The 26764-nt window shown below is 44.5% G+C and overlaps 10 protein-coding genes across 10 annotated transcripts; 3 read left to right on the top strand and 7 right to left on the bottom strand.

Moving 5' to 3' along the window:
- Positions 1-395: 395 nt before the first annotated feature.
- On the top strand, positions 396-686 carry HD556DRAFT_1207835 (uncharacterized protein; the record flags this gene model as incomplete). The annotated part of the gene is made up of 1 exon (XM_041296502.1): positions 396-686. A coding segment is annotated over one exon (291 nt), but the record flags the coding sequence as incomplete, so codon positions are not given.
- Positions 687-756: 70 nt separating this feature from the next.
- On the top strand, positions 757-1330 carry HD556DRAFT_1238565 (uncharacterized protein; the record flags this gene model as incomplete). Its single annotated transcript, XM_041297982.1, has 2 exons — positions 757-822; positions 893-1330. Coding segments are annotated over 2 exons (504 nt in total), but the record flags the coding sequence as incomplete, so codon positions are not given.
- Positions 1331-6419: 5089 nt separating this feature from the next.
- Positions 6420-6683, bottom strand: HD556DRAFT_1210210 (uncharacterized protein; the record flags this gene model as incomplete). Its single annotated transcript, XM_041296546.1, has 1 exon — positions 6420-6683. A coding segment is annotated over one exon (264 nt), but the record flags the coding sequence as incomplete, so codon positions are not given.
- A 1829-nt stretch (positions 6684-8512) lies between these two features.
- HD556DRAFT_1443965 (uncharacterized protein) lies at positions 8513-10104 on the bottom strand (the record flags this gene model as incomplete). Its single annotated transcript, XM_041306707.1, has 6 exons — positions 8513-8599; positions 8646-8978; positions 9035-9072; positions 9121-9217; positions 9785-9936; positions 9984-10104. The coding sequence occupies 6 exons, from the start codon at positions 10102-10104 to the stop codon at positions 8513-8515; spliced, it is 828 nt and encodes a 275-aa protein (XP_041159419.1).
- A 767-nt stretch (positions 10105-10871) lies between these two features.
- On the bottom strand, positions 10872-12759 carry HD556DRAFT_1479992 (uncharacterized protein). The gene is made up of 8 exons (XM_041308612.1): positions 12407-12759; positions 11967-12223; positions 11824-11897; positions 11664-11771; positions 11611-11636; positions 11376-11510; positions 11284-11312; positions 10872-11247 (listed from the first exon to the last, which is right to left on the bottom strand). The coding sequence occupies exons 1-8, from the start codon at positions 12428-12430 to the stop codon at positions 10944-10946; spliced, it is 957 nt and encodes a 318-aa protein (XP_041159418.1). The 5' UTR covers positions 12431-12759; the 3' UTR covers positions 10872-10943.
- Positions 12760-13433: 674 nt separating this feature from the next.
- HD556DRAFT_1308924 (uncharacterized protein) lies at positions 13434-13859 on the bottom strand (the record flags this gene model as incomplete). Its single annotated transcript, XM_041300211.1, has 2 exons — positions 13434-13648; positions 13754-13859. The coding sequence occupies 2 exons, from the start codon at positions 13857-13859 to the stop codon at positions 13434-13436; spliced, it is 321 nt and encodes a 106-aa protein (XP_041159417.1).
- A 1779-nt stretch (positions 13860-15638) lies between these two features.
- HD556DRAFT_1308923 (uncharacterized protein) lies at positions 15639-16631 on the bottom strand (the record flags this gene model as incomplete). Its single annotated transcript, XM_041300210.1, has 5 exons — positions 15639-15733; positions 15796-15902; positions 15991-16251; positions 16312-16496; positions 16560-16631. The coding sequence occupies 5 exons, from the start codon at positions 16629-16631 to the stop codon at positions 15639-15641; spliced, it is 720 nt and encodes a 239-aa protein (XP_041159416.1).
- A 1119-nt stretch (positions 16632-17750) lies between these two features.
- HD556DRAFT_1443963 (uncharacterized protein) lies at positions 17751-19604 on the bottom strand (the record flags this gene model as incomplete). The annotated part of the gene is made up of 8 exons (XM_041306706.1): positions 17751-18142; positions 18206-18398; positions 18446-18697; positions 18815-18943; positions 18993-19084; positions 19130-19283; positions 19333-19359; positions 19410-19604. The coding sequence occupies 8 exons, from the start codon at positions 19602-19604 to the stop codon at positions 17751-17753; spliced, it is 1434 nt and encodes a 477-aa protein (XP_041159415.1).
- A 3977-nt stretch (positions 19605-23581) lies between these two features.
- Positions 23582-23788, top strand: HD556DRAFT_1217668 (uncharacterized protein; the record flags this gene model as incomplete). The annotated part of the gene is made up of 1 exon (XM_041296723.1): positions 23582-23788. A coding segment is annotated over one exon (207 nt), but the record flags the coding sequence as incomplete, so codon positions are not given.
- A 2257-nt stretch (positions 23789-26045) lies between these two features.
- Positions 26046-26477, bottom strand: HD556DRAFT_1308920 (uncharacterized protein; the record flags this gene model as incomplete). The annotated part of the gene is made up of 1 exon (XM_041300209.1): positions 26046-26477. The coding sequence occupies one exon, from the start codon at positions 26475-26477 to the stop codon at positions 26046-26048; it is 432 nt and encodes a 143-aa protein (XP_041159413.1).
- Positions 26478-26764: the final 287 nt, after the last annotated feature.

Raw genomic sequence — 26764 nt, 5'->3', positions numbered from 1 at the left:
CACAGAGGTATGTCCCATCACACCCGACCAACGTTACACGCGCAAACTTCCTCCCTAATTCTCACAGGATTGCCCCAGCGCTGGCATTAGCAACGCAATTACCCCCAGCGCTGGCATCAGCAACGCAATTACCCCCAGCACTGGAGTCACCAGCAATCGCCCAGTGATTCCTGGGGCTACTGCAGAGGTATGTGCAATCACACCCGACCAACGTTACACACGAAAACTTCCTCCTGAATTCTCACAGGATTGCCAGGTGATTCCTGGGGCTACCACAGAGGTATGTCCCATCACACCCAACCAACGCTACACGCGCAAACTCCCTCCCGAATTCTTCACAGGATTGCCCAGTGCTTGGCAGCACTGGCATCAATAACTCGATGGCTATCGCGGCAGGCCAGACCCGGTCTCAGCGCCTGTTCTCCATTTCCACGGGTATTGATCCTCGCTCGCTCACCTTCCAAAATTCGGATGAGTTCTACTTATTTATGGAAATGCGGGCTGAGTTCAAATGGCTGTCATATCAAATGACTTCGAAGCGCTGGGTGCTGGCGACAGAAGAGTACAACCGCCGTCTCATCAAGAAAAAGGGCCAGTCAGTCGTCCAGAAGAACCCACAAGCCCTCCTACGTGCGCTGGGTGACATCGAGCCGAAGCTGATGAGCAAAATCACCAAGAATGACTATACCTGTGAGTCCGTTTGCAAACACCATCTCTCAACTACTTTTCTGACATTGGGTAACAGCACGCAAAAACAGCGAGTCATTTTGGCGCCGTCATTGTTCCGTCGTCCCACTTGTGAAGGAAGAACCAGGCAGAAAGGTCAGTCACTTGTGTCTGGTCGTTTGCACATCGTTCGCGCTGACCCATCAACCATCATTTTATTTCCAAGGCTCGAAAGGCACAGACATGCTCCCGCTGTCAAACAATTATGTATCCAGGACCCGAGAACTCGCCCCTCAACCACAAGAAGGGGTATTGCGCAGATGGTGTCAAGCAGTCCTCCAAGGCTGCCGGCGAGGAACTGCCTCCCTGGCCTCAGCCACGAGGAATCTTCTCTGAGGGCCAAACATTCCACCCTCACGTGTTCCTGTCGACGGTCCAGCGCGTCTACGAGCACGTCTTCATGCAGGGACCAGGAGAGACGGACCTGCTCGAGACCGAAGCATTTTCGAAGCTGCTGATTTCGCGCACCGAGGTTCACGAGTCGGATAACATGGTGCTTTTTCGACTGTTCAAGGGTTTCGTCACTGACCCAACCACTCCCCGCGACCGGATTGTCTCTCGCAACGGTGAGGAGTGGCTGAGGATTAACTACCTGCAGCAGTAAAGTTTTTTTTTCGGTGAGTCACGCACAGATCTCTTGTCTCTCACCGGTTACCCTATTTTGACTGGCTCCCCTCCCAGCTCCCAATTCTCGCACTAACAAATTCCAAATATCCCCCCGTTTAATTACCCGCTTCCATTTGTCCCATTCATTCGATCCGTTCGTCCGTTTCGTCCGTTCGTTCTGATCCGTTCGTTCTGATCCGTTCGTTCTGATCCGTTCGTTCCATTTGTCCGTTCGTTCTGTCCGTTCCGTTTGTCCACACAATGCCATTGTGGTCTCGTTTGTTTGTCGACTCACCGTGTTCCCTTATTCGTGCAGCAGGCCCACTCACAACTTAAGATATTGCCGAAGACACAAGATAGGTAGAGAATTCCGCCGAAGACAAGATCGTAGGAGAACAGGATCAATGATATTATTCTGCCGAAGACAAGATTGTAGAGAACAAGATCAATGATTCCTGTTCGGAATGGGAACAGACACGGGGGCAACGCACGCTGCTTTGAGCTTTGAGCATGTTAGATGTCGCCCCCCGCGCCATGTTCTGACTCTGTAAGTGCGGCAAATTCCGGCGTCACGTGACCTCCAACCTCACGTGCTTTTCAAACGGTCCAAATGGTCGTTCGGTCTTTGAAAAAACGGTCGACCGTTTGCGTGAGAACCCTTGCCATGTCGAAGCTGCCAAACTTTATACCACAAGAACCTACATCAATGTTCCAGAACCTGTTGGTTGCTGCAGCACGAGTCATGACGTCATAAGGTTATATATAGAATCATACGATACATCGTCTTATTATTTGATTGGTAGTTAGTTCGAACTCAGTTTCAGTCTCCGACTTAATATATGTATATAGGTAGCTAGTTCGTAGTAGGTAGTTCTTTAGTTCAAACCTCTCGTCTGTACATTGTGTACCAGCCTGGACATACCTGCTCAATATTACCTCTTTGTTCGATTATCTTTGTGTTTGAGTCCTAGTCTTCGCCCGTTAGGGATGCCCAGTGTTAATTCGTTATTGGGTTGTGACAGGTACAGTCTGAGACTTTTGACCAAAACATCTTTGGAGGCTCTCAGAATGGGGTCAAGGAAAGCTGATACCCCTAGAACTAGGAGCAAAACGACGCAACTAGCATTAGCTTGACCCTCGGAACTAGGAGAGATGTGAATACTTATGAATTAGGACAGCATTGCATACCTCATAAAAGGTTTGAGCACAGGTTTATCTTGTAAGTAAGGTGCTAAAATCACTGCGTGTTTTCGAAGATAGAGTATGAAAGCATCAGAACTCCAACACCCCATTGTCTTGACCATCTCGAAAGGAACACCTTGAAGCAGGTATTTGAGTGTTCCGCCAATGCGTATCCCATGGCCTTTCACATCTCCCTGTCCTGCATGTGTGATCGCCTCTTTCAGGCATTTCAAGAAAGCACTGCGCATTAAGACTCGTAGACCAGAACGATGCTGCCAACTGAAGAGAGCATCAGAAGCCGATGGGTGATTAACAAGTAGATGGTTGTCGAGAGCCATGCGAGGGTCAATGAGTCCAGACTGAGCGGCCCAATAGACTTCTTTGCTGTTGATGCAAGTTTTGTGCGCAGCAAACAAAAAACTGTTATGCAAAAGCCATTGCGATCCACTTCTCGATGAACGTCACCTACAGTTACATGCATTTCCTGATTGAATCCCTTCAATGAAGAGACAGTAAATTCTCCTGTCCAAGCAATGGTGAAGAAGGATGTTGTCAGACATCCATACACAGTGGCATGTAGGGGGGACGAGAGATCCAAGGCTGAGCAAATTGCGAGCAACAGCTCCACTGTGAAGGGAGCACATTTTGGACGAGATGAGGATGTCAGAGCGAGGTGTTTCGCGCCTTCTAATGTTAGGGAAGCTTGAGCTTGATCAACTGACCAAGGCAAACCGTGCAATGAGTGTTATGCTCGGATGCCGTAGAAGTAATTCTCTAACGTTCTCCCGGAGTAGAGTCCCGCACACCCAGCTAAGAGCACCAGTATTAGAATAGAGGATGCTGGACACCTCTGATGTTCTGGGATATCGCGAGAATCACAGAAAACGTGAAATACCAGTAATCCTGACCCATAGGATTCCCTGGTACTGGGCACGTGAGAGTGTGCAATAACGAGGAGAATGCGATCAACATTGCTGTCGGACAATGCTACTAAATGACCGGTGTGGTCGATACATGATTTAGCAGTAGCAGGGATCCAGAGTTTTAAGCAGTCACGAGCTAGACAGTGTGGGCGAAGTACCAATGGAAGAGGTAAGAGAGATACATGGTAGGGTCGAGGTTGGGAGGAAGAATTTGAGGGTGTTAGTACCTGTGTTCCATCAAAACACCCGCATGTTGTCGTCCCAGCAGTCTCAATGTCTGATAAGATCAGCTCCCCAGTCCCAGAAAGGTGATCCGTCAACCATCTGGTCAGCAATAGGCTTCTGGGAGTGTGTACAGGTGGTAACAATGGAGCTATTGGTGCTGGCGCTCTCGAGGAATTTTGAGAGAGCATCGGGGAGAGATATGGGTGGCAGGAGGAGACTCTGTGATGGGTAGATCCCCCTGGACAGCCCATCTGCAGGGTTGTCACAACTGGGGACATACTGGGGGTGGAAAGAGTAGACATTGTCAAGAGAGTTGAGTTTGGCGTGAATTTGGTGAAATATGGCGTTGACTTCCTGGTTGCGACTCCTTCTGTTCTTCCAACCTTCAACGACTCCTTGATTGTCGCAGTAGACACGGAAGTGGCGATGAGAAGAGTAGAGTGCATTGTTGAGAATAGCCATGATGAGTAGCTCAAGTCCTGCACATTCTGCCCACCCAATATCTCGTTGTCCATCAAGAGTTTGCCATCCAGGCCAAAGTTTCCAAGCCCGCCAATGCCCATTGATAACAACTGCAACTCCAACAGACGAGCTCGTATCTGAGAATGCACGTATGTTGATGAGGGATTGGGGCAAAGCGATGAACCGTCCAATGAAGGTGCGAGTGAGTGTGGTGTGCCACCAGTCGAGATCGTCTTCGAGATGTTTGACGGAGTGATATGACACGAATGGATGATCACTACAGACCCTGAGCATGGCTTCCAAAGAGGTGAGGTAGGCTCGACCTCCCGGAACCACGAGACAGGCGTGGAGCAGCTTACCATACAGTTGTTGTATGTCGATGAGTGTATGAGTCTTTTGTAAGTGCCATGACTTGATAGCCAACTGATACTTCTCTTTCTTTCCCTTGGAAAGTTTGACTGTGAGCAAAGCAGTCCAAGGAAGAGGGCAAAAAATGCAAAGGCAGTGTCTTTCATAGGTTCCCAATGGATCCCCAAAGGTTTAGACACACGATTGATGTCGGCAAATGCATAGGCAAATTCTGAGTTGAAGGAAGAACGAAGGGAAGACATTGAAAGATCACGAATGGGTGATCTGCAATCTTCTGCATGTACGTTGAATGAGTCATTTGGGAGATTGGTGCCTTTATACCAGATACATCCCCCTAAACGTTCAGGCCCTTCACAGATGAGATGAGACCATACTGAATGCCGATGATTGTTGTAGGACTCGATGTACTCTCATTGAATACGAAAAAATAAATGATCGTCCACCCATTTCATGATGGGACCAATGCCTTCTGCGCACAAAAGGTCAATTCCCACATCAGCAACGTGCCCGTAAGCCCCTGCAGAGGGACCCATACTGAATGATATGCAAGTGTCAATACAAAACTCCCCATTGGGAAGTCGCATGACCGCTCCTGGCCACTGAGAGGAGTGTAAGGGTATGGTGTGATAGGCTTCGGCAACGTCCCTTGTCACAGCTTGGGAACTGGGAGGTAAAGATCGAATGATAGTACATACAGTGTCGAAGGTTCCCCATGTGCATGGGAAGTCATTTGGCTCGAGATGGGAATTGATAGATGCAAGTGGGTAATCCAATGAAGGTGTAAGAGGGAATGAAAATTTTTGTATAACTCGGAACTTGCCAGGTTTGCCAGACTTTGATATAATAGATATAGGTGACGATTGAAATGGGCCAAGAGAAGAGAGAAGAGCATCATAAGTAAAGGGACCAAGATATCTGCCTGTAGAGAGTTCTTGACTAAGTATTGTGTTGAAGGCATCAGCATAGGTAATAAGCAAAATGTTGTTGGAGGGACACTGGATTTTGTTAATTTTCGGGATACCAAGGACAAAACCAAAATGAAGGCTATGTGGCAAAGATGGGTATAGGTTGAGAAGGTTATGTTTGCGAAGACTATCTTCCCAAACAACAGAGTTATATGGCATGAGTGGATTTTGTCTTCTGTGCTTGATGGCACTGTTGAGCTCCGTAAGAGTTCACGAGACACTCTGAGCACACATGATGTTCGTTGTGGGAATGATTGGAACAACCTCGGGAGCGTTGCCAATCCACACATAATGGTTTGTCCGATCCTCATAACAGAAGCTGTCTGTTGACACGAGTTGTAATGGCAGAGTGTGAGTTGTCCCAGAGACGTTCTGCAATACACTTGACAAAGGGATGAGACTTGCTCCCCAAGCAGACTGCGCACACTGCCGGGGGCGGGAACTGTGTGCACTGTCCTGAAAATTCGAGCAAGAGTTAGATGAGTGAGAGGGATGAGAGACTGCCACTTTCTTGGAAGCTTTGGAAGATGGTGAACGATCTCTGCTACTTGGCGATAATGGTCGTTTTGAGTTCCAGTAGTGAATGTGTGAATTCAGGTCACTGCTGTTGTTCTGTGGTGTAAATGCAAGGCAAGAGAATAATTACGACCACAGAGAGTAGACGCAAAACACAAGACCATGCAGCGAACACGAGAACGCAGGATTAACACAAGATCACAGGGTAAACAGATGACATAACGCAAATAAGGCAAAGATGTGACAATAAAAGGGTAAACATCAGTGTGAAGTTTTATTAAAGATTTGAATAGACGTACCCCACACTCTTCCACCAGATCCTGACGTCTCATGTCACAAAAGACTCTGTCGTAGGTGTGAAGGAGAGCAGCATCGTCGATAATGGTATATCCCAAGCGCCCTTAGAGAGAGGAATTGCATTATGCCACATGTGACATTGTTCTTCTTGATATATTAGAATTGCTCGTTGAGCTATGGTGTCTATGGAGTTCCAGTAACGGTGCAGCATCACTGTGCCCCAAAACCGAGCTAACATGGTTACTCGTTGAATGGGCCAGTCATATTCCTCTAATGTGGATATCATCCGGGGTACCACCTGTGCAAATTCCACCATAGACAAAAAGTGATCTGCTACAACGGCCAAGGACGGTTTAGCCCCTGTGGCAGTTGTCCACGCTGTAGAGCCGTCTGCATTAGCTGTAGGAATCATACCTTCATCGTCTCAAGTACGATACAATGAGTGTGCTTCCTAAATTCCGACATTTATCCAATAGTATAGTTCTACATAGTGTCCTTTCTTGATTTTGTGAAGTGCAAAATCGGATACTAGTACTTCGTCATCGGTGGAATCAGGATGGGGACACATGGGGAAGTGGGAGTAACAAGACTGATGCGACTAGCCTGGTACAGGTCACTCAGGAAGTCCGGGCAAGTCAGAAGACTGGGATCAGAATGTAAGCAATCCATGAGGATTTAGATAATAGACTTAGATTCGGTAACAGAGAGAACTTCAGTAAATCAAGAGTTTCGAGGTGTTCTTGATGATACACCTCTATAGTATGTGAGTAGCGAGGATGAGGAGAAAGGGATAAGGGTTTGATTTGCCAATCACACACATAGACCTTATTCATATCATGTGTTCGTACCTCACACTTATTTAGATGTAGACTAGTACTCACTGTGTAGCGTTGCTAAAAGCCTTCATTGTTACAAGGCATCATTTCTCCATAGTTTCTGTCATATTCCTCATTGTTCCTGACTCTACAGTATATAAGGCTCCATTTATCTACTGTTAGAGTAGTTGGACTTTCTCCCCTGAATAACATTTAGTTCGGACAGTTCTCTCATCTGAAATAAGTCTATTCAAATATCAACTCTCTAGTGTGAACACCTTTACTAGTGCCACATATTTGAAACTTCCTTAAATCCAAATAAAATTCCCTTCATGGCCGCCATCAAAGAGGACTGATCACCCTCATACGTTGATGACCCTTCTTTACAAACCTCTATCTCTTTCCAACACATCAGTAAATTCGCAGACTCCTTAATTTCCTTTTTCGCTACTTATTTTCCCACATAAGAGCAAACAAGTTTCAGACACGAATGAAATCGTCTCCTTGTCACAAGCTGGAACAAGTTCAAAAGTAGATCCCCTCCTCTTGTTTTCCGCTTTTTGCACTTTTTTCACTTTTTTAGCACTCTTTTTAGCACTTATCGGGAATTAACTACTTTTTAAATGATGATCACCTCCTTATTTTCAACTTTTTTTGGCGCTTTTTGCACTTATCTGAGAATGAACTACTTTTCAAATGATGATCACCTCCTTATTTTCAACTTATTTACATTTAATCACACTTGTCACATAGAATGTAGAAATAGAAAGTAAAAAAGGAGACAAAAGTAACATAACAAGTACTAGCAAGTGTGAGGTCATAGCTAAAGAAACCAGGACAAAGTGGTGGATACGGTATAACAACATTAGTATGGCAGCAACAAGACAACATCAGTAAACTACAATGTTCTGTACAGTGTCACAGGGCCACAGCTTGGTCCCTACTGGACAGTTCACTACAGTATTACATCACATTGGGAATTTTTGTACAGACATTCACAGACACCCAGATTGAAGGTCTTGTACAGAATTTGCCAATAACATACCAATTGCTCAACTGTCTTTGCATGTACAGAGTTTGCCAATGTCATATCAATTGCCCAACTGTCTTCACATGTACAAATAAAACAACAATCATGATATGTATTCAATTGGCAGAAAACATGAATGCATGGTATGCTAAAAGTAAGGACTCGTAGAGTCGTAGTAAAGGAACTTAATCAAGCAGAACCTGTGGATGATGATGCTTCAAAACATCATTGCTGTCAATCTTGAAGGACTGCACCCTGCGTGAAAAAAATATTAGTATTGAAAAACTCAAAATAAACTTGCCATCTGGATGCAGCCCACAAACAAAGCTGCTCTACCAGCTTTGGTCCATGATAAGGATCCCAAATGATATCGTTTAGTAGCCCAACCATCCTGATTTAGATTGACTTGTACTCTTTGGCAGAAAACTTCGGGTACAACTTTCCATTACCGTTCTTGACTAAACCGTCAAGAACACAATTGAACTTGAAAAGTGTCAGTATATTGTCAAGTAAAAGTATCACAACATACCACAGTGCAAACCAAAGCTAAGCACTCCAGTGGTAGCTGCTCATGGAAAACCTCAGGTCTCCTGCAAGCGATACAATAAGACCCAGTATAGAAGAACAAAATGGTGGCTTTGTGGAGTGCAGGGTGAGCAATGTTTCGAGTTTTCCCAAGACTATCAACACCATTGCAGAGAAAAAGAGACAATTCAAGTAGTTTTGCAGCGTGTTCCTTGACCCACGTAGCACATTCTTGGGGGGGAACATGAGATGGCAGGACGAGGTCATACATAGAGGGTGTGATACTGATGGTGATTCTCTTGAGGTCCGAGCACCATGTTGATAGGTCTTCAAACAGCTGAAATGAAAACAAGCACGTCAGATACAGGCATGCAACCAAAAACACAGACACACGAGCTTGGCCATCTCAGGCTTGTAATCAGGCCAAATATCTGATAGACAAGTGAGCAAGCTGTTTTGAGGGGAAAAGAAATACTCACTACCTTTGACTTGTTGGCTGCTTTCAAGCCATTGTACAAGCGAAGCTGTAAGGATCTCAGGGATGGTTCCTGACAAGCTGTTGTGGGTACAACAATTCTGATGGTGATTCAGAACAATGTGTTGCTATTTGACCCTAAAGGGTTTTTGGACCAGGCTCAAGGCTCAGAGGAGAGGAAATATCATAAACTTTGCTGAATACTCAGACTCATAGTGGAACTGGTGAAACGGTAACTTCATTATGTAAGCTAAGGTACAAACATACTACTAGGTAAAACAGTCTCTGCAAGCCTAGCCAGGAATCATTCCCTACACCATCAACGAAGGTAGGGAACAGATTTTCTATTGTGTGCTGAACATGGCACTCTCCCTTTGTTTCCTCAAGGAACCTCTTCCAATGAGGACCATACCAACCCAGCTGTGTAGCCTTAGGCCCTTCACCTGTTATCTTGGCTGATGCCTTATGAGCTTTGGTATTCGTGTCACTCAGCTTGGAATCGGGAGGTTCGGTCTCAGCCTGACACAAAAGATCGAGGACTGCAAGATCAGGCAGGCGGGGATGTCCATTTCACTTGTGGTGAAGCTGTAGAACATCATCAGGAATATTCTCTGTGGGCTTCAAGGAAGAGAAGGTTAGCAGACTCCAGAAAAACAAATAATATATACCTGGATCATATTGTCATCGTCACTGGACGTGCCAGCTGCTAAATTCTTCTCAGTCATGTTATCATCCTTGTCGCATGAGTGTTGAAATTCAAAATCAGTTGGAAGAGCAGTGGTGACCCGAGGTTGTGAGGGCTCAACTTCCTTTGAAAAACCTGTCTTGTGCTTAGTGTGATTAAAATTGTGAGAGTGAATCACTTACCAGGATGTGCAGTAAGGCGCTGCTGCTCCCCATCTGACCTCCTGGCCTTCGACATCACCTTCTTCTTCTTCCTCATCCTCCTCTTCATCATCATCATCATCAGCATGACCTCCATTGTCATTGTTGTTGTCAGTAGATGCCTCTGAACTTTCGGATCCAGTATCTCCAGCTCCCGAATGTACATCTCAAGCTGACAATAGAGCAGGCTCCAGGTTCTTGTGGAACATAGCATTAGGTTGCATACTCGACCTGGATTTTGAAGGTGCTGGTTGCGCCAAATTGTTGTTTCTGGAGGTGGCAGTGGGAAGAAAACACCTGTTGGGATCCAAGGAAACTGACAGAGTACGTTTTCTCCTAGCAGCCGCTACAAAGGTGTTATTAAGTGCTTGCAAGTCAGGCTCCATGCCAGGAGGGATGATAGACTGCGCAAAGCCAAACCAGCCACCAGGTTGGCGGTGAGAAAAGGTGGGTTGCAACAGCTTTACACTTTGTTTTCCTCTGGCTACCATGGAGAGGCATGACTGGACCACACTGAGAGTAGAAATAGTGATACAATCAGTATGAGTAAATCACTGGGAGATACACACTAACTTTTAAGGCTCGGAAAAGTTTGACTCATAATTGGACAATTGCAAATACATGTCAAATATCTCCAGTGCTTGCATTTAATGTGAGAGAATCTTGTGAAGCTGAATGTAATGTCTTTCAGAAATATGAGTTGAGTGCTGCCTGCATGTAGAGAGTGTGACTGAGCATGTCGAAGGTAGTAGTAATGATACATGCTTTATTTTACACTAAGTACATAATGGGGATATCATGTGACTCATACTTGTATCGGATATCAACATATGTAAATGTGTCCGGTATGTATTACTATTCAATCAAACTCTACTCAGTTTTGTTCCTTTTTGGCTTGGGTATGGCTTCCATCGTCCACCGGTGATCAACCACTCGCTTCTGTCATGTCTCATCTACAGGTGGTGATGCACTTTCCTCATTGTTCTGGGGTGGTGTGAGTGAACCTGCCACTGAGAGAATTACCCATTTGGAGACTAGGAGCCCAGCGGAGTCCTCCTTCGGAAGTGCAGTGATGTGTCTACCCAGTAGATCAATTACGTTGTCGAAGAGCAACTGATTAGGGTTTTTAACAAGGTTATACCACTCTAACGCGAGTGGAAGAAGAGATTTGAAGTAGGGATCAATTTGTCGGGAGAGTTCCTTAGTGTAATGGTCAGATTGATGAAAAATTTGAGTCTTGCTGTCCCTGCACTTTTGGTATGTGGACATGGACCATTCTCACATTATCCATTTGACACACTGCAATGAATACTGTGGGAGAATAGTAGGGAGAACATGCCTCATGCTGAGAGGGCCCCTGAATTCGATACAGACCCAGATGAAAACGTAAAACATTGATTCGAGATCGTCCTGATAGACATACGTGACCATGGGGGATGGGTATAGTTTTGATCCCAAGGCTTGTGTACCCAAGCACTCATTGGATGGATCTGGTGTGTGGAGGTAAAGCTAGAAGAGAAGGGACTGCGATATGAAAGGTACTGTGCCCTGAGGTTGTAAGATGATAATGATTTATATGCATATCCTAGAAACGAATCAAAACACTAACTGTACCCCCAACACCGTACTGATCACCTCGTACAATGTCTACAGCAAACTCACAATCTATCAACATCCAATGGGTGCCATCACCATTGTCTTCAATCATTGCATTATTCAAACTACAATCACAATGAAGAACCCGGTTCTGCTCTACTGCTTGTTTCTGAACTGAATATTTTGTGAGTGCAATGGTTAGGTACATACGATCAAAATCACTTACTCTTTATAATATCCAGTATTGGGGTCAAGAACTCTGCACGCGAATGGAATTCATACAAGGGTCGCGCTGTCTTACTAGGATATAATTGGCAATAAAATCACCAGTTCTCACTATCCTCCACAGTCAATGGTTCAGACAAATACTAACAGTTGATAATGTGGTTATTCGTGAAAGGAGGTGTAAAAGTTGGGTTTGTCAAAGCAAGCAAATTCTTAATGACTTTGAAAAGGATGAGGATAAGGTAAATCTCAGGAACAGTAACAATTAACTGGCTTGATGCAGTGCTTGGGTACTTGAAGGTCATTAATTCATTAACTGGCTTGATGCAGTACTTAGGACATAGATGATAAGGATTGATGATCAATGGTGTAGCCGAATCAATAACTGGCTTGATGCAGTGCTACAATGCTACAAGAAGATGGCTGCAAAGACATGCAAAGATAAGATGAAGATATGGATCACGACAATATGCAATGAATCAGAGTATTATTTCATAAATACTCCCTCTTCTCAAAATCAGAGGAGATCAAACTAAGCCTCTAACACAATTGAATCAACCAAAATATGTGGCTTCGAAACTAACTTCTCTGCTGCTCAGGTACTGCATGATGAGTATGACGCAGGTCAGAACAGAGTACACCCTTGTGATGTAGTCTTAAAGCAGCCAAGCTCTCAATATTGTTGAGTAAAGTGCTAGTCTTATTTGTTGTCCTTCCTAATTGTTAAGAAATACATGAATTCTCTCCACAGAAAAGATATCCTGTGTCATAAAGAGAATGTCGAAACTACACTAGATGACTGATAACCGTGTACCAGCTAGCATAATTTAAGGATTGGTTCAAGGTAGGCCTCAGAAGATCAGTATGTCGTGAGAAATGATGACAAATGAATGGAGGGAATAAACCAATATTCACTCAGACGTTCACACAAATATAGGGTGAGAAACTTAGGAAGATACTCAAATTCTCCTTCCTTCTCAGATGGGAATCTCTCAAGAAGGGGGAATCTATTATTCAGAGGGGAAACAGAGCCCCTTATATACTACTCTAAATGTGGCTGTGTAACTTTCTAAATAAGGAAATATGACTCATAGCAACTCAGCCAGAAAAATGACTCATAATGACTCAGTCGTCAAAATGTTCCATGTTGACTTGTTCACTTCTCAAATATTCTCATCTATAAACTTTCTTCACTCAAATATCTGACTAATCCATTCCATCTGACTAAGCCATTGACCATTCATGAACTGGTGACATGTTGAAGCATTATCTTGGGTATGTTTCAAAACATACAGAAAGTTGTGAGGAATATGTGTGAAGATATAAAAGGTCATGAGAAATGCTGAATAATCTGTTGTGGTATATTTGGAACTGATCTTTGAACCAGATAAGTATTAATTTGAACGGTTAAGTTGTAATGTAAGGTCTTCAGGTCTGAAATTTACTCAAATAAAATCTCAAGGTAGTGTAAAAAGTTTGTAGTGATTTCATAGAGCAAACATAAGGAACTTCAAGGCTCAAACATAGCCATGACCATGCACAAAACCAGTTTGGTGCGTGTCAGCGTGCGGGGCTTCAAGACCAGGCGAACATGCATATGGGAGATGCCCTTTATGCTGTGCGGGACCTTTGACGATACTTCACTGTTTTGTCAACCTCGCCGTGTTCCATCTCCACAAGCCAATATTCAACAAGGTGAGGAACACCACAGATCCCATCCATCTTCTCCATCATACAAATTTCATTCAGGACCTCTGATTTACTCCTGAGGACCCAGTGATCCTTGACAGTATACTCTTCCTCATCCTTCCTGGCCAGATAGCACACTGTGCCACGACCAACAAGGCCTTGATTGGAGAATATTAGATCCAGGATATCATATGTATTCTCATTTACTCATATTTTTCCTATCGGCTCTGGGAGGGATACACTCAAAGAATTGCTAGGGACTTCGTCTACAAGGGGAACTGGGTTTGGAGGAATGTTGGCTGCGGGGTTGGGCACCGTGTCCTTTATGGTATGTGGGGGCTCGCTCATGATCTTTTCAATCTTGGTGGTCTCACTCTCTATTATCAGCACATCTGGAATCACTTCAGCAGTCTGGTGAGGAGAAGGTGAGGGTTTGGCAATGCAGAAATCAGGGGATCAAAGTGTGTGTTTCAAGATAGTGATCATAGGGTCGAGCCCGATACACTCGAGATTGCCGAAGACAATGGATGAAAATATCTGTAAGTACTTGTCCGGTGTAACGAGACAACAATTGCTGGACACTACATGAAGTAAGTAACCAGCAATATATAATGTTGTGGTCTAACACAGCCTAGTCTGCTATACTTGCAAGACAAGTGCATTTGACCTGAGGGGTTCACTGTAAGGTATTAGAATAATTAGCTATATGAAAAGGAAGATAATCTGAAGCATGGGAAACAAAGTCTGAAGGTATAATTACGAGTCTGAAGGTAAAAATGTCGGGTCCGATGTTTTTGGACTTTCAGGTTAGCAGGTTTTGTTGGGTTATGTCAGATTAGCGTCGGGAATGTAGCAAATGTCGGGGATAGTGAATGGTGGGTTACTGTCAATGTTTTTGGAGTGTTTCAGATAATGAAAGGATGATATTTTCAGAATTCAGCAAAGTGTTACAATAACATGTAACCGAGAACCCCTCCTACAGAGGTCACCATGACCTTAGCCCCTATCCCGCCATATGCACCATCTTGGAAAGACTTACCGACTCAACGGAGACTCGTAGAGACGCCTAGAACGGCCTGGATGCCGTTAGATGACCTAGACCAGCCTAGGCTACATCTGGACGGACCTAGATGGTCCTCGACCCAGATCATGAAGAAGCTCTGCTTCATGGTCAGAAGAGAAGCCGCATGCCGCAGCATGCGCAGTTAAACTACAAGGCATGTTTAGCCTTGAGGACAGATAGAAGAGGCATGGTAAGCCTCATGGACAGATAATCGCCCGCATGGCATCAGATAAGATGCCCTTGTATAGACACACTTATACTTACCTACCATACAAAGTATTGGTCTGTGCACACGGACGACAGTATATAGAGCAGACAGAATCATGTATATTCCCTACTTGATTCTACTAGGTTTTCATCAGAACTTCCTCTGTGTGATCATCCCAATTACTCAGTCTAAGCCGCACCTAAAGGCAAGCCGACGCTACCTTTAGTGGAACCCCCAGACCTCTCATTCGAGAGAAGATCCCCGTCTCTCCAGTAGCGAGCCCGCTATCAGATTAGGCAATCCGCCTAGGGAGAGCTCGACCTATCCTAGTCGTAACACAAAGAACTACAAATATCTAATGATCGTCTCCTACTCAGAGGTAGAAAGGTGAATAAGTAAGTAAGAGGTATGCGAAATATATAGTGTCTACGTAGAATTTTGGAGTGCTATAGGCAAAAGTAGTAGTGGTAATTTTCGGGTCCGATGTCCTATGTAATAAGACATGTGGTATGGTGGACATGTACTAACACGGTCTACAGTGTTAGCGACATGAAAACAGATAACTCCGCATCTAGTGGGGATAGATACGATAGGACAGGTCATAGAGAGGACAAGTGCGCGGGAAAATATCGGGTCCGATGTGTGGGAAACATCAGGTTTGTTGGACTAGCATCGGGTTAGCGGATGAATGTTGGATTGAGCGGGTAAGTGTCGGATAACATTGGAAAGTGATTTGTGTGCAATGGGTGTTTGTCATGCATTGGGAATTAGCTGAATACATGCTCAGAATAAGGCTGAGTGCTACACTGGCTCTCAATCAATATGTGTGCAAGGGCTGACAACTCCACCTGAGTGGTCATATAGATGGATGTGAAGCTTGTGATACCCATTGCAAATGGAGACCAACAGTGCGAAGTGTCTCCACAGTTGGTGTTTGAGAAGCAGGTAAGCCTTGGTGTCGAGAGTTTTGGCAAGGGGATGTGAAGGTAAGTAGGCACTTGAAGTCAGCTCACATACGGCCTTGATTGTATCCCATCTAGCCTTGATATCATCGAGTAGGGTGAGGTCTGGTTTGCACATGATTTCATCGCCACATATTGCGGATGAGGAGTTTGATGCACTCCAGATACAAGATAAGTTATGCTTCTAAGCGAGTGCAGGTTGCTGCAGGAGGAGGGCAAAGGCAAGGAGGTTATTGAAGAACACACGTCCATGGTTTTGTAGAATCATGGTCGATTTCATGGAGCACTGGGGCTTTGTCACTACTGGCAGAGCTGGCATTTGTTGACATTACATCATCCTCAGGCTGGCCAACACTTTCAGCCTGTGACTCAGAGGCAGCAGGTGTGCCAGTGTCATCGACGAAAACCCAATCTCCTGGCCTCTGATTCATGGCACCACTATTTTCTCCTTCCCTCTCTCCCTGGTCCATGCTACTGTTCTCTCCTGCCTGATTACTTCTCTCCCCACTGGCAGTGAGTTTGTGTAAATGTGACTCTGGGAGTGGCCAGTTCTAATGGCATGCGCACATGTCATAGAGTGGTACGAGGGTTGCTTCATCTTCAATGTGCTGAAATGCTTCAATCCTGGTATCAGGGTGGATTTTCTTCAACAGAACTTTGAGATCCTTTGCTTTGGGAACTTCAGTTGCACAGGACTTGAAAATTAGTGATAATACATGGCCAAGCTTGTCACTGTTGGCAGGTGAAGATTTCTGCAAAATCAAGCAAATAAGTTCCAAGCTGGTGAGTCTATCCATTGTTGTTATGTTGTGAACCTCTGGAGCTGACATCAAAGATGCCAGCTTCATCCCGAGGCCCACTGAACAGAAATGTTTACCGAGTGGCATGAGGGAGCACTAGTATGAATGCATGGATACAAGTACAAGAATAACCTTTGATCCATTTGGCATGTCTACTACAAAAATGACCCTATCTTGTATCAAATCTTAGACTGATAGCACAAAGAAGGTGCTTTTATCCCAAAATTCATTCAGCCAAAACTCAGCAGCATGCTCCAAACTGTTATATGCTGAGAGACACTTGTCAGCAGTAGCACCAAAGCAAGGGACGAGTTGAACAGGAGCCCTCAATTGAGATACCGGAATAATGTCGCCCATCCAGTTTCCATTCAAGTGCTTCACTCGCTTCAGTGTGTAAAGCCATGTGGCTGGATCACAATCATTTGAAAGATCAAAACATTGGACATACATGAGGAAATAATCCTTCCAGGACCATTGTGTGCCACTCTTGCCAATGGGTCACATAATGAGTCTAATCTGCATGATTGTATGACCTGTAACAGTGAGTGAACATACATTTATTGTAGCGCAAGACAGAAAGTACCTGAAAGACGACTACTAGGCCATGGGCAGCCTGCACTGGTCTCAATAATGACTGTATCATAACAGCCTAGAATCCACGAGTTGTTTGGTGGTACACAATTTAGCGTCTGAGCTGGTTTGATTGTGTGAGTGTCGTGGAAGTCCATCTCCTGCAAGCGAATTTTGAACCAGACTTGTACTTTGTCGAATGGGAGGACAGCAGTAGATCCAGCCCTTCTAGGGCCACTTATTGAATGAACATGCTGGTGTCCATAAGTTGCCTCACATTGAAGGAAATCAGCTATGGCTGGTTGTAGATCTGGTAAGCCAAATTTAATCACGACTTCATCAATGGTGATGCTCTGAATGGAGGGGTCATATCCAAAGTGAAAGGCAGTGTGTTTGTTGACAAAGGAGCAAGGTGGTACAGGCACAAACCCACTTCTTGGTGCTGAAGCACCTTCACAATTGCAAAATAATTTGTAGTTTGGCGTGGGTGTTGAGTCGGGTCGATAGGAACATCTTCTGTGTCAACATCAGCTTCAATATTGCTATCTTCAGCATCCAAGTCCAATTCCTCTGTCCATGATCCAGAAGGCTAGTGGCGAGCTCAAAACAATGACATTTTTCAGCATGGTCGAGGTGTCAACAAATTTGTGTGTTGTAATTGTTGTTATTGCTTGATCTGGTGGGGTCTTTGATCTCCGTGATGTGGGCATGTTCAGTGATGTCAGCAGACCACTGTCCTATGAAACCAGAGTTGCAAATGCTGGGAACGATACTCTGCATTAGCTCCAGCTTGGGGATATAAAAGTTGTCAATGTTTCTATTGCCCTTCCCCTGACGAGCTCCAGCAGCAAGGATTGCATCCTTGTTCATGTGGAACTCAGTTAGAGCACCTGAGATGTGCCCAAGATCTTCCTCATCAATATGTGGTGACTGTATGAGATACCAGAACTGCATGAGCGCATGTACAGCAGCGATGACATGAGGAGGTGCTGCATCTGCACTGATAGCGATGATATAACATTGGATTTCTTGTTCACAGTGACTAGTGACTTGTTTTAGTTTGGAGATGCCACCATAAAAGTGTCAATAACCAGTGATGGGCTGTAACACTGAGAATCGGAAGTCTATTTCAGAATCTCCAACAGCGCAAATGAGCCATTGGGTGTCATGGTCAAAGAATTCTTTATGAAGATGATGGAGTGATTCTGGTGTAAGAAACCGGGAGGGGTCTGCTAGTGCATAGTCCCACCAGAACGGTTTGTCGATGCCATTCAGTCGGAATTTCTGTGCCTCACAGAAATATGATCATTAGGATCTGCACGTGAGCGCACAACAGCAAGCTGTGCACTAGTTGTTGATTTTGTCCGGGGTTCGTGATGGAATACATCCCCGAACTGCTTATACATTGCCATCGTCACTGGCGACATTTTTCCACCAACGGCTGCCAGCATCATGGCCTCAGGGGTGTTGGAAATATAGCTCATGAGAGCAGTGAAGCAATACCGACTGCATCCAATAGGATCAGACAGCATGACACCATGTTGAGCGGATTGCTTGAGCAGCTCAAGAACAATATTAAGGCACTGATGTATAAGGTGATCCTCCAATATGCCCTTCATTCACTTTTTCTTGTGAATGAACTTGGGGACTGGTAACAGGGCAGTGAGAATGAAAGAGTTGGTTGATGATTTTAAGCGTACATTCACATAGATGTTGGGGAGGCTAATTAGGAGCGGATGAGCTATGCAATCCCCCGTTAATGCAGTGATGTTTGTCTTGTCAGAGGAGAGAATGGTGTCAAGGAGGGTTGCACCCTTGGGTATCACCAACTTTAAGAATACATGAGTGCCAGACCTCAATATTTGACTATCTACTCACCTGCATATCCCATGCGTCATTTCCTGATATCCATCTAGTGTATACACGACATAGTCTCTCTACAGTAGAGTGAATCTTGTGAGGTGTGAGATCTATATAACAGTGAAATAGTGGGTGACTAAAGATGCTGGTGATACATTCAATAGGGTCATGCCAGTACAGAATTACTGGCAACTTTGTAGGATGTGATGTATGAATGACTTGAGACTTCCAGCATGGACCGCTGGGCAGCATCTCAGCTCGACCATGTAGTTCTCTGGCGGAGCGGAATGACAAGGGTAAATCCTTGATCTAAAAAGAGGTGAATCATTAGCAGTGAAAGTAAAGTAGACAAACTGACCATTTCAAGTGATAGAAAAGAGTCGATCTTCCCCATGCTTAGGCCTGAACATAAGAGCCATGCTGCAAGTTGCCAACATTATGAGGAAGTCCAGTGATGTCCTCATCGTCCACAGAGTCCATGTTATGATCTTCACCAAACAAAATGGGGTTGATCATATCCTCTAACCATGTGTTGCATCCAGACCAAGGCTGGCTCATATGACGAGCAATGGAAGTGTGGTCTTTGAAGATTTTGCCGCATGAGGGGCAGCTGGAATCATGATGAGACATACTAGTAAGACAGTCAGCCTAGTAAGAAACACATGGTCAGACTTCAGTAATATGGCTGATACAGATACCAGCATTTCCCAAAACTATCTCTCAATATACAATGACTATCAATCTGCGCACATTATCGACAAAACTGTCAGGTCTAGCTGACGACATTCTTCATCAGCACCATGATGACATGAGACCAGGGACACGTGGGATGGACTTTTATGAGCTTCTTTAAGCTATTAGGTCCTTGGTAAAGTCAATTTTATATTTCTTATTTCTTGAAGGCACCTAAAATTTCATCAGTCGATACAGAATCCAACTAATTCTGAAGTGAAACTTGTTATGGACCTTGCATGAGCCAAGTGTGAAGTATTTTGGGCACAAAAGGCACTTGCAGAGTGTTTACAACAGGAAAAAGTATTATCAAGCTTGCTCAGATTCCGAGTAGATGTCGTGGGGAAGATGCTAGGCGATGCAGAGATGGGCCTGGGGTGCATGAGACTTGCCTTCAAACAGCATGGCTGGTCTCATTTATCTGCAAGACAACACAAAAGTGATCATCAGTGTGCCGGTAAGTTTATGATCTGTGAGAGAAAGCAATCATACTTATCAAGTGCAGAAAATTCATCATCTGCTATGACAGAAGGTCCAAGTAGCCACACTCTCACTATCCAGCTTGACTGACCTGTTTGTCATGGACGGTTTGCACTACTATATGTCACATTATGATATTCGCTTCATGTACTACTAGCACTATTAGTACTATGTGTGTCCCTTACAGTTCATACAATATTTATGCTCATGTTGTTATCTCGGTGTTTGAATGTAATTTTGCATTGTCTGAGGTCCATCCATAGTCCGAAATAAAAGATTGACTTCGCATTTCTATGGTATTACTAGTACTAGTATATACTACTTACTACTAGTAGCTATTCAAACTCGGACTCCTTCGACTTTCAAATGCAAAGTCCTGTGAGTCATGTTGAACTGTGAGTGATTGTAATAAATGTATACCTTGTGGTACTATTTGCTGTGACTCTTGGTGGAACTGTGAAATCTGTGATCAGCTGTCATGGGAACATAAGTCATGTGCCTTCTGTGGGGAAAGTTGTAGTTTGCTGATGAACTTGAAGGGAAGCAACAAAATGAGGGAAGCGATGAGATGAAGGGAGTCCAGTACTACTAGTAGTGCAAAAGTTCAGTCAGATATGAGATAAGTAGGCATTAGCATGGGTATGGGTACCTCACGGGTGTGGGTGCGGGTTGGCACACTGGGTACCCGCTACCCATCCAGCAAGGTACAATACCTGTTGTAGCACTGGAGCTTGCGCTAGGCTTGGATTGAGCTATTTCCCTATGCATGTTGCACATGAATCACTTCCCAATGTTATCTGACACTTATCTGCTCAATCTGACGTTTATCTGCTAATCCAACACTAACCCAACAAAGTCCAATGCTAATCTGATGGACCCGATGTTTCTCGCGCATCAGACCCGATATTTTCCCGCACACTTGTCCTCCCAATGTTCTGTCCTGTCGTATCTATCCCCACTAGGTGCGCAGTTATCAGTTTTCACATCGCTAACACTGTAGACCACGTTATTACATGTCTGCAGAACCACATGTCTTATTACATAGGACATTGGACCCGAAAATTACTGCTACTACTTTTGCCTATAGTGCTCCGAAATTCTACATAGACACTATATATTTTGCATGCCTCCTACTTACTTATTTACCTTTCTGCCTCTGAGTAGGAGGAGGTCATTAGATATTCGTAGTTGTTCATTGAATTCCGCAAATATCATCCTTTCTTTATCTGAAACACTCCGAAAACACCGACAGTAACCCGCCATTTACTATCCCTGACATTCGTTACATTCCTGACGCTAATCCGATGAAACCCGACGAAACCTGCCGAAATCCGAAAACATCGGACCCAACGTTTTTACCTTCAGACTTCGTTTCCCGCACTTCAGACTATCTTCCTTTTTGTTTAAACTGATTATTCTATATCCTTACAGCGAACCCCTTGGGTCGAACGCACTTGTCTTGCAAGTATAGCAGACTAGGACGTGCAGACCACAACATTTCTATATTGCTGAGCACTTACTTCATGTAGTGTCTAGCTATTGTTGTCTCATTACAGCACACGTGTGAGAACATGGCGCTTGGTGCGGTGTAGAAACAACAATACTGAGTGGAGCTATACAAAGATGGCTCCAAACTGATATATTTGTGTTGTGGTCTTTGCACTGCCTAGTCTACTATACTTGCCTGACAAGTGCATTCGACCCAGGGGTCTGCAGTCTGGGAATAGTCTTGGGGGTAAGTGAGTGATGTGAGATCAATAGTCCGAGTGCGGGAAACAATGTCCGAAGGTATATTTACGATGTCCGATGCAAAAGTGTCAGGTTTGTCGGGTCGGGTATGCGGAAACTAATAGTGACGCGTTATGCGAGCGTCGGAAAAGCGAGCGGTATGTGTGATGACAACAATGATTGATACGGATAATGAAAGAGCGATGATATTCGCAATATCAACTAAGAACTACGAAATATTGGGTTTGACCACTAAGCGTCGGGGAACTGCTCCCCTCTACTTGGATGATGAATGACACTGTGGGGAGTCCAATATTTATGTAGGTACGTAGAAATCCGGAACCCTATAGGCAAAAGTAGCGGCGGGATACTTCGGATCCAAAGTACATGTAAAATAACATGTGGTACTGCGGATGATGAGAAAACATGTAATAGTGCTTGCTACGACGTGAGTAATGTGTGAAATAATGAACTACGCACCTAGTGGGGCTAGCAAGACAGGACAAGACACGGGAAGGACGAGTGCGTGGGAATTTTCATCGGCCGATGTGGCCTAAATGTCGGGTTAGCGGGTTAGCATTGGATAACATCGGGAAGTGATTAGCATGTGATGGGTATTTGATGTGTACTGTAAAATAGCTCGATACGAGCCCAGCACCAGCTCGTGTCCTACAGCGGGAAAGTAGCACGTGCTTGGCGCTTGGCACAGGAGAGTTGCACTTCGCATAGGGAATGATTGGAGAGGTGTTTAGCACAAATTGTGCATCAAACTGCACCTTTAAGGCATGTCGTAGATATAGCCTCTACGAGGCTACAGAGATGTCAGTCTCTACAGTGGCTACAAAAAGAATGGACTTCACCAGTATACGCATTCTTCAAGCCAACACCCAGTATTGAATACACCAACAGGAGACGCTCGCATGTATTCAAGTGCCTGGGAAAGAGCTGTAAACAGCATGTTCAGCACTACCTTGACAAGGGAGACACGAAATCAACAAGTAACATGGCTAAGCATGTTAAAAGCTGTTGGGGTGAGACTGCATATGAATAAGACAGCTGCATGAGCATGCAACTCCATAGTGGGTAGTATACTCACAACAGGCTTGATCACATCCTCCTTCCTTTGAAAGGGTAAAGGCAAAGTAACATACTCACATAGGCAACATACAAAATCTAAGACAAAGTGAGCCCATGAAACATGCATCATAAATGTGACTCACAATATTTATAGGGCCAAGATTGTTCGATGGGTATCAGAGAGTCTTTGCCCATTTGAAGTCATTAATGATCAAGGTTTTAAGTCCTTAATAAAGACAGGATGGCCAGAGTACTATATACCTTCACCATTCACCATATCATGTGATGTTAAGCTTGTTTTCACAAATGTCAGGAAAAGGATTGCACAGATGTTGCAGGATTATGATGGTGACCTTAATTTCACCACTGATGCATGGACATCACTGAACCATAAGGCATTTGTAGCCATCTCGGTGCACTTGAAGCATGAAGGCCAGCCCCTTGCAATGCTTCTCGACATTGTCGAGGTCACGAAGTCACATTCAGGCATGAATCTCACTGAAGCATTTGCAAAGATACTTGATGACTTTGGAATTTCAGATAAGGCAAGGTTTCATCAACAACATCTAGCACGACTTACTAATTTTCATCAGATGCTGAGTGTAACAGCAGACAATGCATCAAGTAATGACACAATGACAACGGAACTTGCCAAGCTCATTGATCATTTTGGTGGAGAAGCGGTACACACACATTGCCTCTTGCATATCATCAATCTTGTGGTCAAAAGTTTAATTAAAGAGTTTGACATACCAAAACACCATAGTGTCAAGTCACTTGACAGTGCAGACCATGACCTCCAGGATCTCGCAGGTGACATTGACATTGAGGACAAAGATGCTATAGCAGAGAATGGTGATGGGGATCCAAACACTGACAATGCCAATGATGCAGAGAGATGGATTAATGAAATAAATGAGTTGGATGATTTTGATTGTGATGTGCTGCAGGAAAACATCCGGCCTATCAAGTTGACTACGAGGAACAAATGGCATTATGGCTTCAATGCCAGGAAGCAATCTTCTGGCAGACCTCTTACCTTGAATGGGTGGCCAATTGTGCCACTCAGACAGAATGTGAATGTGAGTATAACTCCGACTCTGATGCTGAGAATGAAGACTTCAACGTGGTGCTGTTGTTTCACAAGATATAGGTCATGTTCTAGTGAAGAAACCTCCACACCCTTGAAAATCTGTTCAACATCTTGAAACCATGCATGGCACCATTGATTTTCTACCCGCTTTCAAGTCATTTTTACAGAACCATTTCCCACACAATCACATTGTGCCCGGTTATCAAGATTATTTTGATGTTTTTTGACAAGTCGTCATCATCCCTCCCCCCAACCCTCATGTGCCCAAGTCACTCAAGTGCCTGCAGGTGAGGGCAATGCCTGAAGTGCTCCCTTTGCCTTCTGGACGGAAGTCGGGTTCCCCTGCATGATTCAACATGGCATTAATTAGTAGTAATGGTGTCCAAGCATTGAAGGTACTACTCATCCTGGACAGTATGTCAATGGTCTTCCAATTCACAAAGTATGATGATGATGAACTCTAAGTTATAGTCACAGTCCAAGTTGCACAGGTCCATGTAATATCCATGCTGCCTCATCAATTTGGTGTGTACTCACAACCCCTTGCCTACATTGTGTTACGAACTAGGATAGTTCTTAACAACGACAACTCAACAGAGTTTCGATCGTTGAGATTCGTAGTCTCTCAGAAGAGAGAGGGTTCTTTATAGGCTTAGATGAAGGAGTGCTTCGACTAAGAATCAAGTATCAGACGACTTAAACTTGGGGGGTTTAAGCGAGAGATAGTTCAGGTAAAACCTAGTAAGATTCAAGTAAAGAAACTAGTGGTAATACATGTGCTTAAATAGGTCAATATGTGTGCACGGTGTAGAAACAACAATACTGAGAGGAACAAATGAATGCTCCAAATGGTATCTGTAAATGTTGTAAGGTCACGCGTTGCCTAGTCTGCTATACCTGAGACGACAAGTGCGTTCGACCCTAAAGGGGAAGCAAGTGCAGCGAAGATCTGGTAGTAGGCGCTGAAGGCGCTACTGGTCGGCCAATGCGAAGCGCGAGAAAGCGCGCAGGTACGCGCGAGGCGCGGGAAAGCGAAGGTATGCACGAGGCGCGGGAAGCGCGCGCGCGTGAGCGGAAACAAGTGAGAGTAAGTGTGAGTTTGCTTAAGTGATGATAGATGAATAACAAGAGATGTGAGCGCGAGGTGTCAAAGAATAGATTGCAACTATATTCTCTAGGTGGTAAGTGGGTAAGTGGGAGGTCCCGTCCAAAGTTCGAAAGTTTTGTGTCTAATAATATGTACTGCTGGCGCTTATATACGGCGCCTAAGCGCTGTCACGCGGAGCCGAAGCGCTACCGAGTAAGGTATGTAAAGATATATGTATGTCATCGACAAAAGAACAGTTCGCGTATATGGCTGGTTACTGCCTTTTATGGCTTACAAACCCTGGTAGATGGTTGTATGAGATTGTAACACATATGCAAGTAGTAACAGACACGTATAAGATGTAAAACTTGTACCGGAAGTGTGCGAAGCTTGTACAGTAACAAACAGATATGTGGAGGTATGCATGAGTTTGTAGCCTGTATACAAGTCTTAGCAGACACGTACAAAATGTAAGGCTTGTACACGAGGTATGTGAAGCTCGCAAAGTAACAAACAGAAGTGTGACGGTATGTATGAGATTGTAGCAAGTCATAGGAGACATGTGCAAAATGAAAACTCGTACAAGAAATGTGTGGAGCTTGTGAAGTACTGACAGAAGTGCTGAGGTATGTATGCAAGTTATAGCAGAGATGTTTCGAATGTGCGAAGACTGTTCAGTCCCAGTAAGAATTGGTCGGACGCCCTCTGGAGAGTGAATTGAAACTCTTAGTCCGAGTCGTGGGCAAGTTGAACTGTTGAAGTTGTATCTAGTGTGGTGAAGTACGAAATACTCGAGCCTGAGCAACGAGATACATATTATGCACGGACCTCTAATCAAACATATTGACTGATTCTTACTGGGGATGCAACATGATCAAAATTCACTAAAACCCTCTAGCTCCTCGTCACTGTCCTCGCCGTCCTCTGCACCCAGCTCGTCATCAATATCACTGTCCCCATCACCTTCAGTGGCTTCAACACCCTCTCCCGGGCCATCCTCGCCGTATCTGTTTTCATCAAAGTCCTCCCCTTCAACCTCCTGCTGTATTCCGGAGTAGCCATAGTCATCGTAGTCGAATTGATACTCGTCACCTTCGTCCAGTTCCATGGCTTCGCCTCGAGCTGCAGACCCTTCCTTGCTGTCTATCAAATCACTTTCATCGTCATCGCTGCCTTCATCCTCGCTATGGGTTACTGCAGTGTTGGCTTGATGTATGTCCAGTGGGTCACGATCATTCAGAAAACTGCTTGTTGCTTCGTGAGTTGTTCGATGACCAACGCCGCCCCCACGAAATCTCATGAGCATGTCTCGATCGACAAAACTGTTAGATATCAGCAATGATATTCACCCATAACAGTGACACCCACATATTTAGATAGAAATAAGTCCAGTCTTCGTTGTTGTCATTGGGATGACGGGTGATTGATGGTGACATATATTCTGAGGTATGGCCATGAGTGAAGGCTGGGATAAGATGAATTCCACGAATGATATGTGTTGGGTCGATGAACCCAAACGCTCCAGGATCTTCGCTCGGGATGAAGCCAAGTCGGTGTAACCGCTTCACCTTCCAGCCTGAACAGTGACTGAGA

This window comes from Suillus plorans (assembly GCF_016647745.1).
Source record: "Suillus plorans strain S12 chromosome Unknown HD556scaffold_33, whole genome shotgun sequence".
In the NCBI taxonomy this organism is placed as follows: domain Eukaryota; kingdom Fungi; phylum Basidiomycota; class Agaricomycetes; order Boletales; family Suillaceae; genus Suillus; species Suillus plorans.
This window is presented reverse-complemented; position numbering and strand designations above follow the sequence as displayed.

What these genes read in the sequence shown, in the direction of transcription:
- HD556DRAFT_1479992 (XM_041308612.1), bottom strand. Translation starts at nt 12,430, where the DNA reads ATGCAGTACCTGAGCAGCAGAGAA. An exon ending in AACCACATTATCAACTGTTA is followed by an intron (nt 11,898 to 11,966) that starts GTATTTGTCTGA and finishes ATTATATCCTAG; the next exon opens with TAAGACAGCGCGACCCTTGT. An exon ending in AATACTGGATATTATAAAGA is followed by an intron (nt 11,772 to 11,823) that starts GTAAGTGATTTT and finishes CAAAATATTCAG; the next exon opens with TTCAGAAACAAGCAGTAGAG.